At 39.6% G+C, this 21,296-nt stretch overlaps 1 protein-coding gene across 7 annotated transcripts in view; it reads left to right on the top strand.

Annotated features, from left to right (window-relative positions):
- The window catches only part of tjp2a (tight junction protein 2a (zona occludens 2)), a 51,229-nt gene that overhangs the window by 13,187 nt on the left and 16,746 nt on the right, over positions 1 to 21,296 (top strand). For 3 of the 7 annotated variants that reach the window (XM_017700244.2, XM_017700242.2, XM_017700241.2), the window contains exons 2-6: positions 2,458 to 2,560; positions 14,393 to 14,446; positions 19,585 to 19,709; positions 19,848 to 19,950; positions 20,627 to 21,278. In XM_017700244.2, the coding sequence (XP_017555733.1) occupies positions 14,402 to 14,446; positions 19,585 to 19,709; positions 19,848 to 19,950; positions 20,627 to 21,278 (925 nt within the window). In that variant the 5' untranslated portion in view covers positions 2,458 to 2,560; positions 14,393 to 14,401. Of the gene's footprint in view, positions 1 to 2,457; positions 2,561 to 3,756; positions 3,823 to 13,005; positions 13,197 to 14,392; positions 14,447 to 19,584; positions 19,710 to 19,847; positions 19,951 to 20,626; positions 21,279 to 21,296 lie in introns of those variants that run through there. The other 4 variants (XM_037547527.1, XM_037547526.1, XM_037547528.1 and 1 more) reach the window with 3 other exon arrangements.

Below are 21,296 nucleotides of genomic sequence, written 5' to 3'. Positions count from 1 at the left end.
ACTGCATAACAAACTCAACAACTCAGGTTTCTTTACAGTGATGGTGATGGGAACAAAGGGTCACAGTGTCTAAAACACAAATATAGGCATTTTATTTACATCCAAAACCACCAGTGAATCTCCATGTCTTCTGAGATTTTATATGGAATGTTGTTGATGGTAAAATAGTGATAAATCCATAAGTATAATTTTTCTGTGAGGACTACTTTTCCTTACAACGCCCTGCAGGTATCTCTCCATAATGAACGGAATCTGTCATGGTTGATGCAACGAGTGAGGTGTCAATTGTGTCTCACTGATGTTACATTTACAAATAGGAGGTTGTGTTTAAGGTGGAGAAATTAAGGGGAAAATATCAACAAGGATAATATCTATAAGGAGCACTTTTTTTTCATTGTGCCAGCCCACTTGAACTGCACTTTATCTTGAAATATAATAATAACAGTTTCACAAATCATGTTAGCTTTGCTTTAAAGTGTGAATCTGTTAAATATCTCATGAAACATCCTTTTACATGAGTCATACATTATAGTTTATGAAAAATATTTTTTTGTTTTTAGTAATTTTGGTTGTGTCCCTCAACATTCACTTATCCCAGTTACCTTAACACATTCACATTCACCTCTATAATATATCTAGAATATTCCACAAATTACATGTTCAACAAGGTTTTGTATGATCCCTGATGATCATGGCAAGAAGAAAAATAAGTTTTCTCATTTATTTTTATTTCTTTATTTTTACTAATATTGTGATATTACCTGATTAAGTTGAACCCTGTTACCTGAATTATAGACTATAATTAAATTTTAATAAAATTGTTTTAAGTAGAATCATTAGAATGTCCTTGGTGTTCTTGTGGCATGGATGCTAGTTAACACTATGTATTTGCCACTTTATATGCTAACAAAACAGTGAGGAACATATAAAAATGTTGTTGAAATTGGTTAATGCACTTCATTTTTGAATAGTTAAAGTTTCTTGGATTTTTTTTTTTGTAGAATCAACCGTATTTTAGACCCAAATCTTATCTCAAAACTGCTGTAAAACTGTCTCCGGTATCATGCAGCATATTGAAGTCATTTTATGTACTAACTTTGTGTGCAGGAGCTTTTAGACGCATTAAATGATTCAGATGTCTGGTTACCATCACCACTGTGAACCATTCTGAGTGTGTAAGCTTCTCTAACACTATGACAGATTAATTATGCAGAATTCGGTGGAATTACCCTTTAAGTATCTTAAAATGCTGTAAGATATTCAGTAAAATATTGTCACACCACTGACAGATTCTTTCAGTCTTTTTTCTTAATTTTTTAATTATTGGAAACAAAACCTATGGAATTAGGCTAAATGTTAAAGACTTTTCTAGTAGTGAAGACTACTAGACACATAAGTGAAGACACATTTTGTGATTTTTCACTAAGACATAGCTGTTAAAATGTAAATATATTTAATTAACTTACCTTTCTTAGCTATTTAAAAAGATAAGTACATATTAGAATGAGGCCTCACACAGGTCCTCCGGTTTACTCGCTGTAGTTGCTTCTGATTCCTTTATTAGAAAGCACCAAGACTGTTCACAACAGATGATTTTCCAGGCCTGATTGGATGTCATGCAAGAACAGGAATATGGATAATCAGAGTAGTTACAGCCCCTTTTTCTTCAGTCAGTTCTGTTTATATTCAGCCCACCGTTAATGGGGTAAGAGGATCATTTTGGATTCATTGGATTCAACTTTTATTAATTTAATTGTTTCTGGACTATGCTGTACGTCTTTATGAAAAGCTGTTTATGAAAACCTGTGATGGTTATTAAGCTCATTCTGATTAGCAAATTATCCATATATTTTTATAGATCACCTATTTCTTCTTCGTCTTCTTCTTTGTCTTCTTCGTCTTCTGGCTGCTCCCTTTAGGGGCTACTTTTACACCAACCATCTCCATGTCCACCTTCACAACATCCATAAACCTTCTCTGAGGTGTACCTCTTCTCCTTCTGCCAGGCAGCTCCATCTCCAACATTCTTTGACCAAATATATCCACTATTCCTCCTCAACACATGTCCAAACCATCTCAACCTGGCCTCTCTGGCTTTATCTCCAAACTGCTCCACCTTCACTGTCCCTCTGATCTGCTCATTTCTAATCTTGTCCATCCTTGTTACTCCCAACGAAAATCTCAGCATCTTCATCTCCGCCACCTCCAGCTCAGCCTCCTGTCTTTTAGACAGAGCCACAGTCTCCAAACCATACATCATAGCAGGACGCACTACTGTCTTGTAAACCTTCACTTTCACTCTTGTATGTTGTGTATTACATATATAACATTATTTGTTATATATGTGTATATGCTGTTTCTGATTGTATGTTTGTTGGGTTTTGTGCTGTCAGCAAGGTTGTATTGCATTCATTCTGATTCTTTTTTTTTTTTTTTTTTCTTTTTTTTTTTTTACAGGGACCACTCTGGCACAGACGTATTCAAGTTTTACTTGACCAAAGAAGCCCAGTATTTGTGTCTGCGTCGACTCTCTGCTCCCAACTACATAACAATTATAAAGGTACAAATATTTTCCATGTAGAACAGCATATGAAGTTGCTATGATGCTTCATATTGAAGTGAAAGATTCGAATATCTATGTAACTTGGGTTGTCGGGGACGAAGAGCAAAGCAGTTCAGGAGCTGAATGAACACAACAGAATGAAATTCTAGCCAAAAACGTTAATTAAGATAAATATTAAGGACAAAAATTTTACTTCTCCTCAAATATAGTTTTCCCTCAAAAATATTATTCAGTGGAGGTAAAGGTGTTATTTTTTTGATCATCAGAAAGAGCAGTAAAATTGTGCTTAAGAGCATTAAATTGAGTAAATGCAGTCTTCTAACTCAGTCATTCAGAGTGGTCTGATGTGAAATGGTTCATTGTAAAGAAACCTGTTGACTCTGATCTTTTTGCAGTGGGGTTGATGGGAACCAGCGGTCACAACATCTACAAATATAGTCATTTTATGTATTGTCCAAATTCTGAGCTTTTATATGGAATGTTAGTGATAGGCATAAATCTGAAAAAATAAACTTTCTTTGGGGCTATTGAATGGAGTAAAATAAATGGATTAAAACACATTTCAAACCAAAATTATAAAACAATATTTCTGGCATCAAGCAGTGTATTCCTAACCATTTCATTAATTTAACCTTTTAGAGGCATTAAACTCTTCTTCTGGTCACCACCACTGTGAACAATACTGTCTGTAAGTTTCTCCAGAACAGAGCATTTCACATCAAACCATTCTGAATAACTTTTACATTTAACCGTTTAAGTAGGCACAAATTTTGAAAATTCTGTGGAATTCCCCTTTAAGAGGGATTAAATTTTGAACAGGTCTGCTGCTCCGGTTTTTATCCCACGTGGAGCCGGAAAGTTTGGAACAGTCCATTTTACTAAATTGTAAAATTTGGACAAATCTGTGGAATAATCAGTAGAATAATGTGTTGTAAAACACACAGCCAAAAGTTTGACAGAAATATTGAGAAATGTCTCCTGAGCACCGTGTGGAGGATATTTAGGCTGTTTTTAACCGGTTTTGCCCCCCCCCTCCGCAGTGGTGCAGTCGGGGTTTAGACTACAGTTGGCAAACAATAGCGTGCGGTTTATGGAGCTCTTTGGCTGTTAGTGGTGTTTTGTTGCTGGAGTTGAATTAATAAAGATTTAATCCAAAGTTACATGTTAGTTCTATAGTTTTCCCCCATATACATCTTAAGATGCCTGTGCTTGAGGAGAGGCTGCTCTCTATGAGCAGAAACGTAACGAAATGCTTTAATGTGAGTATCGTTGGTTTATTATTAGTATTATTGATTTCTTAATCGCTAACATGTTCATGTGGTAAGAAAGTCTTTGGATGTTGGTTAGTCCACCTGGCTAGCTTTAGCTTATCCTTCATCAGTCCGTCCACCTGCTAGAAGCCCCTTTAACGTGATTTCTGTCTGTTTAACTAACTGTTGCTGAAAAGAAACTCTTGCAGGACAAGTACACTTGTCGACCTCAGTCAGGCTCGTTGTGGTTTCTCTGAAAGGGGGGCGGGGCGTCCTCTAATGAGTCACAGCGATAGTTTCAGTATCTGCCTGTAAAGAAGGTGATAGTTTCTCAAGGCTACGTTTATTCAGCAGTTTATTCAAACCGGCACATTTCCCTGCTTAGTAAAGTATTCCAGGTCTCGTGTTTTGTATCTTTTATCTGGTTTATGTCTTTTGAAATTTTCAAAAATGGAAAGAAAAAGCTAAAAGCAGCGCGATATATTTGAGGGTTGTTCCCAGCGCTGCCAGCAGAGGGCAGAGTGGCGCCGTCACAATTTATTATAATCCGCTGTGTTCAGTTTCTCAGCTTCTCAAATTCTCCATTGTCTTGTATGAATGGTATTGTTTTCTCTTACTTTTGCCTGTGTTCTTGATAAATATAATACTAAATTGGGGCTACTTTTGGAAATGTATTATGTAGAGTTCACCTGCTATTAAGGTGCACTTGTTTCTTACACGTGTTCCATTGTGCACACACTTTATATAATCTCTGTAGAAAAGCATCACCAGTAGAAAGGGGTGCTCTGGAGAAGCCTCACATGAGCTTAAGAGTACCACACCTGGTCCTAGGCGTTGTCTAGAGGCCCTCGCAACTGGCCTGTGGAGCAGTGAAACTGTGTTCTCTGGAGCGATGGAGTATCATCCAGTACCTTTTGGGATGACTTGGAGTGATCCAGAACTGATCATCAGGAACATCACTACCTAACGTCAGTAATGCTCTTGTGGTTAGATGCAGTCAGATCCTCACAGCAATGATCCAACATCTAGTGTAAAGCCTTCCTAGAAGAGTAGAGGCTGTTATTGTATGGCAAACAAACTCCCTATAAATAATAATTCCTTAAATTCCAGAAGAAACCTTGGAAGAGCAAGTGTCTATAAACCTTTGAACATGTGCATTTTTTTCCTTTAAATGTGACAAGGGATATTTAAACCCCCTTTCATATAAAGCTGCACAATTTGAACATAAAATGCATAGTTTTGAAGTTGTTGGATATTCTGATTGATTTGAGAATTGCAAAATTACAATTAAAGCCGATGATGTTGGTTTTTTGTTAACTTTGAGTGAAGTAGCATTTCTGAGCCAGGAAAGGGGAAAATAAAAACATGGTAATATATGATGTTTTTGTGCTGCTGTGCATCACCCTGTAAAGCTGGAAATCATCGGGTCAAGTTTGGCAAGATTTTTTCGGACCATGTCATGCATCTTTTCCAATGTCACATGCTCAGGCTCAAAAAGAAGGTCCGACTCAATGTTGTGGTCACAAATGCAAAAATCAACATTAGGCTGATGAAGATCTGATGGCAGTAGTAGATAATTCACATCTTCAAAAGACAGCGAGTTCTAACAGAGTTCTCTTTTGAATACTTTTTGAACGCACTTGCAGTCATCAGATTCATCTTCGAGGGCACAATAGTCCTCACAAAATGTTCAGTATATTACATGCAGTTACACATTTCTGCCAGTGAAGTCTCCAAATCCCCAAATTTTACATAGTACAGCTTAAAATAATGTGAGACTGCCTGGGTATTTTCTTTTATGTGCAATTAATAAGACAAATGTCTTTTATACAAAAAAAATGCAAAATTACAAAAGCATCATTGACTCCCGTGCAAAGTGCTGAACAAAGACAATGAAATACTAATAGTTACCTCATGATTGCAATTTTGCACAATTTAAGGCTTTTGAAAAAACAGCTTAAGGCTACAAAAAAGCAATAAAGTATATTTTAAACATCTTAAAAATGCCCTTTTTGGTGATGCAAGTTTGGTGCGACAGTTGCTATTATGGGTTCACACATTCTACACACAACTCTGGGATGACATTAATCATCATGTTTAAAGTATTATTACACGTTAGTAGATAAGGATATGGGAGTCCTGTATATTTTGTGGCTTTATAGCTAAGTGGTTATGTCACTGTCTCTTTACATGGGCTCACAGCACCCCACAATTGCTCTGTTAGAATTCACGCTACCTTTTCGTAGAGGTGGACAGTTTGGCAAAAATCTTATGTTACAGTACTTATTCATTAAGCATGTCATGTCGCAATATTTGACAGCAGTTGAAACTGAGAAAGTAAACCCTATAGTGCTACATTAAAAAAAATGAGCACAGTGATTTTTTTTTTTTTTTTTTTTTTTGCCAATATTTACCATAGTTTGTTGCACCAAATCCAGTTTTCTTTATAGTAAAACATGCAGTTTTTCAGTGTCCTACAAATACTGATGATGCCCACAGTATGTTTAGAAAAACATCTTTTTATTGTATTGTGACAATTTACCACAATAATGATATATTTTGTCTTATTACCCAGCCCTGCCTCCTTCCAGTGCATAATTGCTGTGTTATTGTGGGCGCTTATATTGTGATAATGATAAAAATATGATTAATCGTGCACTTTTTATATTTTCATCATTTGATTTACATAGCACGGACTAAACAGATTTTCCCAGAAGCAACCACACTTGAGAGCAGAATCATTGTTTTCATTTTCTCAGGGTCTGATAACTGAAGCCTAATGACTGTGCCTTCTTGCGTAATACTCAGGAGTCAAGCCTGCTCCATCTGCAGAGGTTTGATGCTGCACTTGACTGGCACTAAGTATCTCAACAGCTTCGTAGCAGATGGTGAAAGATTAATGTTAGACCTGCTCGTCAGTGCTGCACTTACAAGGTCTGGTATAAACATCACAGGACGAGCCACTTAATGAAATCCGTGAGGAGTGGTGTCTGTGTGTGAAGTCTGAACATGTCATATCTCATCAGCAGATCAGTTATAGTTCAGGGATTACACCTGACAATTGACGTTTCTCCAACAACTTCAGCTGCATCTAGGTGACCCTGAGGGTTTGGGCGAATGCATAAGGCAAGATGTGATTAAGAATATATGCCTAATTATTCCATAACTGAATTATAATCCTGCTGCAGTGCAGTTTAGACATATGTCAGCTTGTTATGCAACTCATTGAATTGCCGTGATGTGAACCCCCTGTGTCTCTGAAGTTTCTCTTTACCATGCAAATTGTGATAATCAACAGTGTACAGTTTCGGTCTGGGATCGGTATCATACAGTGGAAGTTATTGTTTTGGTCTTTGGCTGTAAAAGATACCATATGAGGCAATATGTGGACACTTGACCATCACACCTGTATGAGCTTGTTGGTCATCCCCTTCCAGGTCAGGCACTGATCTTGGGTGAGAAGGCCTGGCTCGCAATTGTGGGGTTAAGGTCAGGGCTCTGTACCTTGCTTTGTGCACAGGGGCACATTCATGCTGAAACATGAAATAGTGTTCCCCAAACTGTTGCCATAAAGTTGGAACTATTTAAGTGTCTAGAAAATCTGTGTGTGCCGTAGCATTAACGTTACTCTTCACTGGAGCTAAGGTTGCAGAGCCCACACTCTGAAAAACAGCACCAGGCTTTTATCCTTCCTCCACCAAGCTTTACTGTACTTTACTTGTACTTCTGGCTTCTGGTGAACCAAGATAGGTCCATTGAACTGAGAGTTAGTGATGCATGATTAATCGCTCTAAAAACATGTTTCCACTGCTCCAGAGTTCAGTGGTGGCACTTTACACCAGTCGAACCGACGCTTGCTGTTGTGCATAGTGATTTTAGGCTTGTGTTCAGCTGCTCAGCCATTGAAACCCATACAATTAAAAGCTCCTGACAAACAGACTTTGTGCTGATGCTACTTCCAGAGGCAGCTTGAAACTACAGGGAGTGAAGCAACGGAGTGATTCATACACACGTTTCAGCACACAGCAGCCCCACTTGGTCTGCCGCTTTGGTGCTGTGCTCGTTTTGCTCCTAAACGCTTCCATTTCACAATAATACCACATGGAACACACAGTGCTACATAGCCTGTAGGGGTACATAACACAGTAGGGGTACATGATCAGAATACATTTTTAAAACTAACTTTCACAACAGTAGTTTGCTATTTTAGCTAGTCATTTCCTCAACTTCTCGCACTTTGTACTCAGAAGCGTGGGATATGACTGAAGGGAGCTGGAATTCAAGAGATTCAAGAGTTTTTGTCATGCACAGCAGAAACAGGCAGTTGCACTGTACAATGAAATTCTTACTTTGCTGTTCCTCCAATCACCAAATATAATTTTAATGTAATCTTAGAACAAAATAGAAAAATAACACTAAAAGCAATAGTAAAAAAGTTAAAGTACAGTTATAAGTAAAAAAGTAAATAGAATGTACAGTTATAATTGGTTATAAAAATTTGTGATTTGTATACCCCTACCTTGAAGCAATAATTTGCTGAAAAATCATATTTAAACTAGTTAAAAGCAGCCAAGATATGTTTTGTGTTTCAAGATTGTTTCTTTAATTTTGCACTAGAGATGCAAGGTTAATGTAGCTAACAAGTACTAAAACTTTTATTTGTAAGTAAATGAAAAAACTATGTAAATTAGACATTTGCTGAACTTTTGCTTTGAATAGTGTCACTTCTATTTAACGTTAACTTAGTGTGGCAACACTTTTTGTCTTGCACTGTTTAGGCTGCCCTGTGACTTCATGGCTAACCTCAGAAACTCTAAATATCGTTTTGTATTTTGTATTGAAGAGCCTCTTGGGGACCATTGTAGTGCAGTCACAGCATTTTTTATTTTTTTTTCCTTTCTTTCTTTTTCTTTATAATCCCATCTGGTTACCACAGTGGAACAGGTCTTCCTCTGATCCACTTCCCTTTAATCCTTTCTGAGATGAGATGTGGTGCTTCTTTAGACACTGTGGTCAGAACAGTAATGGTGTCTAGTCTTCTTCTTCTTTTGGCTGCTCCCTTTAGGGGTCGCCACAGCGGATCATCTGCCTCCATCTTGCCCTATCCACTGCCTCCTCTACTTTTACACCTCCAGCTCAGCCTCCTGTCTTTTAGACAGAGCCATAGTCTCCAAATCATACATCATAGCAGGACGCACTACTGTCTTGTAAACCTTCCCTTTCACTCTTGCTGCTATCCTTGTGTCACACATCAGCCCTGACATCCATCTCCACCCACTCCATCCTGCCTGCACCCTCTTCTTCACCTCTTTTCTACACCTCATCTGTCATCCTGTCCATCACCATTGCAAACAAGAAGGGGCTCAAAGCTGATCCCTGATGTAACCCTACCTTCACTTTGAAACCATTTGTCACTCCAACTGCACACCTCACCACTGTCTCACTATCCTCATACATGTCCTGCACCACCCCAACATACTTTTCAGCTACACCTGACTTCCTCATACAGTACCACAGTTCCTCTCTTGGCACCCTATCATATGCCTTCTCTCGATCCACAAAGACACAATGTAGTTCCTTCTGACCTTCTCTGTACTTCTCTACCAACACTCTCAACGCAAAAATTGCATCTGTGGTACTCTTTCTGGGCATGAAACCAAACTGCTGCTCACTGATCTGAACCTCTCGCCTTAGCCTTGCTTCAACAGCTCTTTCCCATACCTTCATTCTTTGTTTCTAATCTCATTCTACAGACAACCACCCTATGCTGTTTTGCTGCACTTTCCCCTGGTACCACTTTACAATCTCCTTTATGTGGCATCTCCTGCTAAGGATATAATCCACCTGTGTGCACCTCCCTCCACTCTTGTATGTCATCCTGTGTTCTTCCCTCTTCTCAAAATACGTGTTCACCACAGCCATTTCCATTCTCTTTGCAAAATCTACAACCATCGGACCTTCCGCATTTCTTTACACCATCAACCTCCAACTTCAGGCTCATGATCCTGTCTGACACTCTCTCTTTACATCCAGAACACTTTTCCCAAGCTGTTTAATCCTTTAGGATTATCCCTACTCCATTTCTCTTCCTCTCTACACCATGATAGAACAGTTTGAATCCACCTCCAATGTTCCTGGCCTTGCTTCCTTTCCATCTGGTCTCCTGAACACACAGAATATCTACCTTCCTTCTCTCCATCATGTCTGCAAGCTCTCTGCCTTTACCAGTCATTTTCCCTATGTTCAGAGTCCCTACTCTAACCTCCACACTCCTGCCTTTCCTTCTCTCTCGCTGCCTTCTAACCCGCCTTCCTCCTCACCTCTATGATGGTCTTCGACCTACAGTAGTCCAATTTCCACCGGCACCCTGCTGGTCAACAGCAACGGAGGCGGTCGTTGTTAACCCGGGCCTCGACCGACCCAGTATGGCAATAATATTTGTGATCTGCATGATAGTTTTGGCACAAGTTTTACACCGGATGTCCTTCCTGACGCAACCCTCACCATTTATCCGGGCTTGGGACCGGCACCAGAAGTACACAAAGTACACCCCTAATGGCTGGTTTAGTAATGGTGTCTAGTATGAAATTCAAATTTAAGTATCATGATTGTGATAGTTAACTTGTGCAGAAGCTTTCTTGTTGTATTCTCTATGTGCTGTAAGGCTTCACAATATGGACTAAGTACAGCTGCAAGTTGAAATGAATGGCTGTATGAATTTCAGCATATTGAAAAACATAGATTAACCATTGATAAGGCATGGATAAACACTGCACTAATGTTGTTTGTAAAACGTTTTGGTTGCTTGGGTAAAGAAAGGCCTTGATCAATCTAAAATACCCACAGAAACACTCACTGGGAACATAACCAAAGGCAATTTCTGACATTGCTCAGAAATAAAAGAGAAATATATCCCCATGTTGAACATGTTTGCCTTTTAAAGCTCAAGTATGGACTGCAAAATGCCCTCAGAATTGCACTATAGGTGTAATAAAGCAAAATCTAACCCTGATACTATAAACCAGCTACAGGCAGCACCTACAGGTACACAGGTTGTAAGCTTTAAGCTTAATTAAAGTCCTGAACTCGATATAAGAGGACGAAAAAGCATAAATCTGATCCAATCTGTAACAAATCTATCCAGAGATCAGCACTCACTCTCACCGTGTGATGTGATGTTAGACTTATAGTTCTTCTTGTGGGGTCTTAGTGTGTTTGAGTATTTTGAGCATGATAAACTTTTAAATGCTCATTTTAATAAAGTCCTTTAATTAGAAACCACTCGTTTCATTGACCTAGGTTGTAACGCACTCTCACTCTTCTTTACTCTCTCACTCACGTTTAAAAAAAAAAAAGTGTCCAGAAGGGGAGCTGCTGGCACGCTAGTGATTAGAGTAAAAACAAGCTTTTGTTGTCTGAAATGGGTCTGTGGAGCATTGTGGGCATGCAGAAACTGTGCTTTCTAGGACCTGTGGGGTGCTATATGCTGGTGCTTCATGGCCATGACATTTTGTGTCCTTAAAGAAAGGAAAAAAAATAAATACTAGATCTGTGTCAGTAGTGGCCGACACTTGGCGTTTCAGTATCTTGGAATACTGTAATCTCTAGAACGTGGATTTTTAGATTAAATGACTGTTCTATGACTATGTTCTAATCCAAAAATGAAAGGAAATTTTATCTATAAACTGCTTAAATTCTCAGTTTTCTATTGTTAAGATTAATTTGTTAGGGCAAAAAATTTCCTTTAAGTGAAATGTGAGGTCGTTTGTATAAGAGAGCCTTCTGCTATGTCATTATTGTGGAGGCTAATGTTGCAATAATGATTAACGAATGATTGGTTAGTCTTGAGCTTTCATGATATCACCCACTTGGTATGCAACAATACATTGTATTTTATTGCAATGTAATTGCAATTGTATATTATATCGTAAATAGCATGTTAGCTTTTTGCTAACATATTAGCTTGTGGCTAGAGCATTAAAGCACAGCTTTTGTTTCACGCACTGTACTTTCACAATATTGAGTTCTCTAACTTTAATTTATTAACATTAGGCACATTTTACAGCCACTGCTTGTCTTGCAATGCTGAAAAACATTTCAAGTTGATGCAACGCTGTGTCGAACAATGAATTTTGTGAAATGTTTCACACTTATAGCCCACCACTAGTTGGAGCCCACATTAGCTTCTAAACACAGAGCTGTAGTATCCCTCTGATCTCTCAAGCCAAAAATATAATTAATGTTCTGAATCAGCTGCCAGTCCTCTCTCTCTCTCTCTCTCTCTCTCTCTCTCTCTCTCTCTCTCTCTCTCTCTCTCTCTCTCGCTCTCGCTCGCTCTCGCTCTCTCTCGCTCGCTCTCGCTCTCTCTCGCTCGCTCTCGCTCTCTCTCGCTCTCGCTCTCGCTCGCTCTCGCTCGCTCTCTCTCTCTCTCTCGCTCTCTCTCTCGCTCTCTCTCTCGCTCTCTCTCTCGCTCTCTCTCTCGCTCGCTCTCTCGCTCGCTCGCTCTCTCGCTCTCTCGCTCGCTCGCTCTCTCTCTCGCTCTCTCTCTCGCTCTCTCTCTCGCTCGCTCGCTCTCTCTCTCGCTCTCTCGCTCGCTCGCTCTCTCTCTCTCTCTCTCTCTCTCGCTCTCTCTCTCGCTCTCGCTCTCGCTCGCTCTCTCTCTCTCGCTCTCTCTCTCACTCTCGCTCTCGCGCTCTCGCTCTCGCTCTCTCGCTCGCTCTCGCTCGCTCTCTCTCTCTCTCTCGCTCTCGCTCTCTCGCTCGCTCTCTCTCTCTCTCGCTCTCTCTCTCTCTCGCTCTCTCTCTCGCTCTCGCTCTCTCGCTCTCTCTCTCGCTCTCTCTCGCTCTCTCGCTCTCTCTCGCTCTCTCTCTCTCGCTCTCTCTCTCTCTCAGCACATCATCCTGCTTATCTATTGGGAATTCGTCCAAAATCACGTTGTTGTTATTATATATGTGCTGGAGGCAGCCTGGAGTAATCCAGAATCTCTTCATTGCAAAACATGGCGGGATTTTGTGCTCAACTGTAGTTTAAAAAAAAAAAAAGACATTTCCACTTAACGCTGCAGTGGTGGGTGAAAGGCTTTGGGAAGAGGTGAATGTTTGCGAGTGAGAGCGTGACAGTGTTGTCCTCTCTTGCTGTCCTCTTTTTCACACAACTCTGTCTGCTGTGAGTGGCAGTAGACAGTGGGATTTGAGCGGAATGTAGGCCAGCAGTATTACTCTTGCGTCAAGAGCAGATAGATGAATTGTGTCGATGAGCGGAGAGGTCGTCTGGGCAGACTGAGGCGTCGTGCCGGTGGGACAAAAGTCATCATGAAGACGGTACTATCGCTGCACAGAAAATGGGTCCACACGGTCAAAGCCATCCGCATCCTCCAGGGCATCGTAAGATCACTTTCATACTCTCAATGCGGCAACGGATGCAGTGGCTAACTGTTGATCAAAGTTTGGCTGAATTGTGGGTGGAGTCAAGTGAACTTCATTTTTTTTAATCCTTTAAAGTGGTACCATGTTTGTAAACTGTTAGGTGCATTTGTTTGTAGTTATAAAAAAGGAAAGACAACCTGTTGATTGAAGCACATTTACTGTAGAAAGCAGAGGGCAGATGTTGAAGCATTATTTTTGTGGTAATTGACTTTGATGTATTTCTTTGAAATACATCATTCTTTGAGAGTCAAGTATTGTAGGATCATGACACTGGAGAAAACCTTTTACTGAGGGTGCATTACAGGGCTGAAGTATTAAATATTTCAAGTATCATTATGAACTGAGATGGCACATTAATGGAGTTTCAGAAGAGTCCTTTATAGTTTTGTCTCGATATGAACGTTTCGAGTGATGCTCCTCAGGAGGAATGCAGACCACCATACACAGAAGGGTATGAATGCCATACCTGTACATCTTTAGATAAACTGTATGAAATGTATGCTTTGTGACTTAAAAGTAATTGTGACCTGAAGATAAAAATGAAAGTATTTTTAACATCGAACATGTCGCTGCCTACATGTCACTGCCTACATTCTGCATAACATTACTAAGAGTTAGTAGTGCTACTGGAGAATATTGCATTGCTGTATTTTTGCACTTTTAAGTATGGCAAATTTATTTTTGAAGCACTCTAAAATGGAAAAAGAGCATCATGAGATGCATTTTCTGAGGAAATATGTTGTGCTATTTCTTTAACAAGTGTAAATACAGAACAGAATTATCTGCATGTTGGATTGTAGATTAAGGATTATTTAGGACAATAGTGCAATGCATATTTGATTTGAGCTCAGCAGATTAAACAGCACTAATCGTAATCACTCTGTATGCGTGTTGGGTGCAGAAGTAACAACTGGAAAACTACATTGTGAGAAAGCCCATAATATTCTTCTTTTCTGTGCTTAAAGCTTCCCACTCACCAAGTTGCACATGAAACCAGTTTTTCTTCATAACTTAAGGCTGCAAAAAGTGAAATGCATTTTTTAACATGAATATAGTTCAGAAGTACATGGGCCTAAGGGAAGCTGTGTGGCAGCTGTGGAGTCTGACACAGTCTCTTTCATCTTGCTCATATTAAATCTTTTTTTTCCTCTCAGAACCCAGTTATGGAGGAGACAGTGTGGGAGCAGTACACAGTGACCCTACAACGGGTGAGTGCTTCTATAATTCAATACTTTAGCATGGCCATTTCATTCAGTATGTCAGTGGAATGTCCAGAGAATAATAAATAATAAAACAAGAGACCTAGCACAGAACTCATTAAAGAGCATCGTATTTCTTGAAACTTTGAGATCCAGACAGATGGAATGGAATGATATCTTTCCATTCTGATCACGTATCATGTGATTTAGTGTGAGGGCGAAAGTTAGAAGTTAAGAATAGATTAGGGCTTTCTCAGTTACTTGAATATCTGAAGATGAACAAGGCATCTGCAGGTTTTTATAAAGCCATGTGCAGCCGTTTGAAAACTGCCTACAAGAGTGAGCTGTTAGCATTGAGGTTGCTTTTGCGTGCATCATTGAAAGAGAGGAAACCCACACCACCAGGATCTGTTACAAATTGCATGTGCATGATTTTTTTTAATTAACTATTTAAAATCACCAGTAGAAATTACATAAAGCATCAGTTTGACACTTTTAATTATCCACCCATTTAAACATATAACACTGGATATACATAGAAGTTATGTGCTGCCTGATAAACAAATTTGTTAATAAATTAATGAAATATACTGAGCAAGTGTGGACCTCCTCTGTGATGAATCTCAACCCAGTTTAAAGGCAGTTTAAATGAGCTGAAAATACTGTTAAAATGTAATGAGTCCTGATAACACCAGTGACCAAAATCTCTGTAATAAATGATTTTCACATAAAATACTTTTTTTTGTAGTATGACATTAATGATATAAAAAGTAAACAAGAATTTGTTATATACAAATTCCTGAGTTAAATCGCCTTAAAATATTCTTTAATATTAAGAATGGTTTCTCAAATGTTCAAAATTGGTTTTGTGACTAGCTGTTTTACATATGCAGAGGGACAGAATCAAAGGAAAAATCAGAGAAATCATAAAGGAAAAATATTATTAGGCTGTGCCTAATATTTGAAGCATCTTCTCAATCCTTGCAACCACCAAATGGAAGATGATCTGTGTGATGGAAAACATTTTGTTTGATTAAGTCTAGGCTGAACAACTTGACAGGCAACAAACAGGCTAACAGACTCCTCCAGTAATATTCAGCGTTTGACTTTACCAAAGAATTTACATTAAATCACGCAAAATAACAACATATGGAAGTAAAGAACATCTCACTTGAAAATCTGTTACAAGCTTCAAATATCCATTGAATGTGAGCACCAGTTCCTCCATTAATAGAGTTCTCATATAATCCGGAGTAACAGTCTTAAGTAGACATGAAGTATGTGTGTGTGTGTGGAAATATACTAGATATAATAGAAATATGTGTAGGTATATGAGTTCAGCTTAGTCCTAGCTAGTACACAGCTGTGGGGTGTTAAGTGTGAAAGTTTCAGTACAATCATATGATTATCTTTTTGCTGTGATTATTTATTTTAGGTGAACAAGTGACATTGTGTTTGTCTATAACATGACCTTGCTTTACACATTGCCTTGTTAACCACTGGCACCGTGACTCCACTGCAAGGCTTCAAATTAAGATATAAATATCTATACTGAAAACAGACCTTATTTCTCAATTTCAAGCCCCTGTTTAAACAGTCCTGACCCCCCCATGCAGCTGTGTCGCATCCACCCTCTGTCACTGTGGATTGAGCTTGCCTGATCTGATTCTCTCTCTCTCTCTGTCTGTCTGTCTGTCTGTCTGTCTGTCTGTCTGTCTGTCTGTCTCTCTCTCTCTCTCTCTCTCTCTCTCTCTCTCTCTCTCTCTCTCTCTCTCTCTCTCTCTCTCTCTCTCTCTCTCTCTCTCTCTCTCTCTCTCTCTCTCTCTCTCTCTCGGTCTCTCTCTCGGTCTCGCTCTCGCTCTCTCTCTCGCTCTCGCTCGCTCGCTCGCTCTCTCTCTGTCTCTCTCTCGGTCTCTCTCTCGCTCTCTCTCTCTCTTCCTGTCTCTGTCTCTCTCGCGCTCTCTCTCTCTCTTCCTCTGGGCCATCTGGTTGAGCAGGGCTAAAGCTGTAGGTTGCTTGATTTAGTTGTTGTGCTGGGGTCGGGGAGGGTTTAGAGATTTCATTAAATCAGTGCTCTAATCTCGAGCGTACAGAGACAGGTATGATGGTATATACGTATATTTGTGTTTTTCATCAAATCTGATGGCTCAGTGGTTATGCATTCAGGGTCTTTGTCCCCATCAACTCATTAAAATCTGTTCTCAGAGTATTTATGCATGTATGTCAATGTTGGTCACAGTAAAATTAAGCATCTTGTGAAATTGGAGCCACCATGCTTTCTATCTCTGTGTAAATAAAGCTACATGCTGCCTTTATTGTTGGGTGAACTGTGAAATCTGCCATGGGTTAATTATTTGGCAGTGAGATTGATTTATAGGATTATTGGTGGAGCATTTTGTGAAGTATAGTTCTTTACTTTAAGTTAGAAGTGAAGGATAGTAGAAGTATCACAATAAGAGCAAAAAAGTTGCCTATTATCTGAATTTTTAAGTTGGTTTGTTCTCTTAAATTGATTCTTTTTTTTAAGTAATTTAAAATATGTTTCATTTAAAGTGAGTTATCACTTAATTTGTTAGGTTTAATGTAGAATTTAGATTTTTTAAAAATCAATATAAGATCAAAAAGTGATTGTGAAGAATATCAAAAACTATACAGTAAGCTAATATTAGTGCTAGATGCTAACGTGTTAACAGAAACAAATCCTCAAAGCTTTGACAGCAGTGAATTTACAGCTAAGTAGGAGCCAAATATGTAATGATATTCTTCAGGAAAACATGTTTTCTGCTAGTGAAATACATGTGATGAGACTTTGGCTTATCCTTATTAATCTTTCATACAAAATATTGCCATATAGCAAAAAGTCAAACCTTTATTTAAGGTACAATGAAAAACTAAATCTTTCATGCCACAATTATTAAATCTGTGCGTGCCAGAATAATTGGCTCATGGATATTATTAGGAGTGAAATCTAATTTAAGTATATTTACATTCATATTGTATGTTTTTAAGTTCACCTGATTAAGTGAGATTAAATGGTCAGCCATGACTTCCTGATTCACTGGGGAAAATATGCAAGATGAAGCACAAACCAAATTCCCTCAATCATCCATCACTTTAAGGAAGTCCAGAGAAAACAGCAGTGATGTGCAACCCCAATTCCAATGTAGTTGGGATGTTGTGCAAAACAAATAAAAACAGAATATGATGGTCTGCAAATCCTTGTCAACCTATATTCAATTGAATACACTACAAAGACAAGATATTTAATGTTCAAACGGATAAACTTTTTTTTGCAAATATTCACTCATTTTGAATTTGATGCCTACAACACGTTCCAAAGAAGTTGGGACAGGGGCATGTTTACCACTGTGTTACCTCACCTTTCCTTTTAACAACAGTCAATAAGCGTTTGGGAACTGAGGACACTAATTGTTGAAGCTTTGTAGGTGGAACTCTTTCCCATTCTTGCTTGATGTACAACTTCAGTTGCTCAACAGTCTCCGTTGTCATATTTTGCGCTTTATAATGCGCCACACATTTTCAATGGGAGACAGGTCTGGACTGCAGGCAGGTCAGTGTAGTACCTGCACTCTTTTACTACGAAGCCACACTGTTGTAACATGTGCAGAATGTGGCTTGGCATTGTCTTGCTGAAATAGGCAGGGGTGTCCCTGAAAAAGACGTTGCTTGGATGGCAGCATATGTTGCTCCAAAACCTGTATGTACCTTTCAGCATTAATGGGGCCTTCACAGATGTGCAAGTTACCCATGCCATGGGCCTGAACACATCCCCATACCATCAGAGATGCTTTTGAACTTTGCGCTGATAACAATGCGGACAGTCCTTTTCCTCTTTGGACTGAATGTGGACTCGTCAGACCACAGGACACTTTTCCACTTTGCGTCAGACCACAGGACACTTTTTTCCACTTTGCGTCAGTCCATCTCAGATGAGCTCTGGCCCAGAGAAGCCGGCGGCGTTTCTGGGTGTTGTTGATATATGGCCTTAGCTTTGCATGGCAGAGTTTTAACTTGCACTTGTAGACGGAGCGACGAACTGTGTTCCGTTACAGAATGATGTCAGTTTTTAATTCAGTCAGGGATCGAAGGTCACGGGCATTCAGTGTTGGTTTTCTGCCTTTCTGCTTACTTGCAGAGATTTCTCCAGATTCTCTGAATCTTTTGATGATATTATGGACTGTAGATGATGAAATCCCTAAATTCCTTGTAATTTCACGTTGAGAAACGCTGTTCTTAAAGTGTTGGACTATTTGTTCATGAAGTTGTTCACAAAGTGGTGATCCTTGCCCCATCCTTGCTTGTGAACAACTGAGCCTTTCAGGGATGCTCCCTTCATACCCAATCGTGACACTCACCTGTTTCCAATTAACCTGTTCACCTGTGGAATGTTCCAAAGAGGTGTTTTTTGAGAATTCCTCAACTTTCCCAGTCTTTTGTTGCCCGTGTCCCAAATTCTTTGGAACATGTTGCAGGCATCAAGTTCAAAATAAGTGAATATTTGCAAAAAACAAAGTTTATCTGTTTGAACGTTAAATATCTTGTCTTTGTAGTGTATTCAATTGAATATAGGTTGAAAAGGATTTGTAAATCATCATATTCTGTTTTTATTTATGTTTTACACAACGTCCCAACTTCATTTGGAATTGGGGTTGTACGAAAAAAAGGTTGTAGAGCTGCACAAATCAGGAAATGCCTATTTTCACTATCAGGACATTAATTAAGAAGCTAAAAACAGGAGATGTTAAGAATCGACTGGGAAGAGGACGTGTCCATACTGAACCCACACAGTGAGGTGGAAGGATCACAGATAGAAGATTGAAGACTTGAGTCTTAAGGTCACAATATTTCACAAACTATAATCCCACACTACCTATGTAACCACAAGTTATTCACAGGCAGTGCTAGAGGAAAGCCTCTGCTGTCAAGGACCAACAAGCTCCTACAGTTTGCCAAATGATACTGAAACTTTCGGTGGAATCCAGTTCTGCGTACAGTATTTGTGGAGGGGTGTGTGTGTGTGTGTGTGTGTGTGTGTGTGTGTGTGTGTGTGTGTGTGTGTGTACACGCATATAATGAAGTAAGCACGTACCACTGAAGATTTTAATTTAACTAATTTCTTTATTTAGGACCCTAAAATGGGATTTGGAATTGCTGTATCAGGCGGGAGAGATAATCCAAATGAAGAAACTGGAGAAATATCAATTATCGTCTCAGATGTGCTCCAGGGAGGGCCTGCAGATGGTCTGCTGTTGTAAGAATCACATGTTTCTTAGTACCATTAGATCAACCAGTAATATAATGATGTGATTTGCAATAGTGATTGAAGTTGTCATCCCCATCCATCAACAAACATGCGCTGAATGTTTTTCTGTTTCTTTTCCTCTGTTAGTGAGAACGACCGAGTGATTCAGGTCAACACTTCTCTCATGGACAGTGTCCCTCATTCCTTTGCGGTGCAGACTCTTCGCAAGTGCGGCAAAGTCGCCAAAATAGTGAGTGGAACACTTTAAACAATGGGTGTCTGTAAGGTTGTTTTGCTGTACTTTTTTTTTTTTTTTTTTTTAAATAAGAATAGCCTTTGTGTGACACCTTTTAACAGAGTGTAATAGGTTTAATGATTGTTGTGATGGCCTATTAATATCCAGTATCTTGAAAAACTTTTCTTTATTTTGCTATTGATTTGTCCCCATGAAAATTAAGCTACAAATTTGTAAATTCATCATAGCTGTGATGTCACAAACATGAAGACATTTACATATATCCATCCAGTCAGGCTACTGCAGTTTAGCTCTGCCCATTGATGTTGAAGTTATGAAAAATGTAGTCAGCAGTTGTTGTTGTTGACAGGTCTGTAGAGTAATTGGGTAAAAGATATAGGAAGGGAAAACATTTGTTACTGTGATCTATTTTTTAACTTTATTTTATTTGACATACCTGAGGATTTCAGCCTGAATTAATATTCCTGTTACATAAATCTATGTGTGTGTGTGTGTGTGTGTGTGTGTGTGTGTGTGTGTGTATATATATATATATATATATATATATATATATATATATATATATATATATATATATATATATATATATATATATATATATATAGATCATTTTAAGCTCTATTGAAATTTTTTTTTTCTCCAATTTTAAATAAATTCTTACCTCCTACAGATGGTAAAGAGGCCGCGGAGGGTTCCGGTCAACCTACTGAAGCGTGCACCTTCCCCAGATGACCGTGTGTTCTGTAACCCTGACTACAGTGATGATTACGACTATGACCAGGACAGACGCAGTGTCTACAGCCGGCCAGACCATGACGTCGGTTCTGAACGTGGCTACCCAGACTCAGAGTATGACTACGACCGCGGCAGCCGCGGCCGTACACTGGAGCGTGATGTGAGCCCTGACCGACAGTATAGTCGAGACGGCAGCCGGGGACGACTGCTGGACCGGGAGCACAGCCCCGACCGCCGTTATCGCAGTGACCGCGCCCTGGATCGTGACCGCAGCCCCGATCGCCGTTACCGTAGTGAACACACACTGGATCGGGACTACAGTCCAGATCGCAATTACCGTAGTGATCGAGGCCGTAGCCCGGACCGCCGTTACCGTAGCGACTATACTCTGGACCGGATGCACAGCCCAGACGAGCGCTACAGGGGCCGAGAGCAGAGGAGGTACGAGCCCCACCAGGAGGAGCCGCCGAAGAGAAGCAGCAGCCGAGACCGCCTCGACCACTCTCCCTCACTGGCTCCATCACGAGAACCAGAACCACTGGACAAACCAGTCAGCGTCCTGCTACTGAAGAACAGGCCTAATGAGGGTATAGCCATACATGTTC

This window comes from Pygocentrus nattereri, chromosome 18 (genome assembly GCF_015220715.1).
Source record: "Pygocentrus nattereri isolate fPygNat1 chromosome 18, fPygNat1.pri, whole genome shotgun sequence".
NCBI lineage: Eukaryota > Metazoa > Chordata > Actinopteri > Characiformes > Serrasalmidae > Pygocentrus > Pygocentrus nattereri.
The sequence above is the reverse complement of the archived record's forward strand: the minus strand, read 5'-3'. Positions and strand labels throughout refer to the sequence as shown.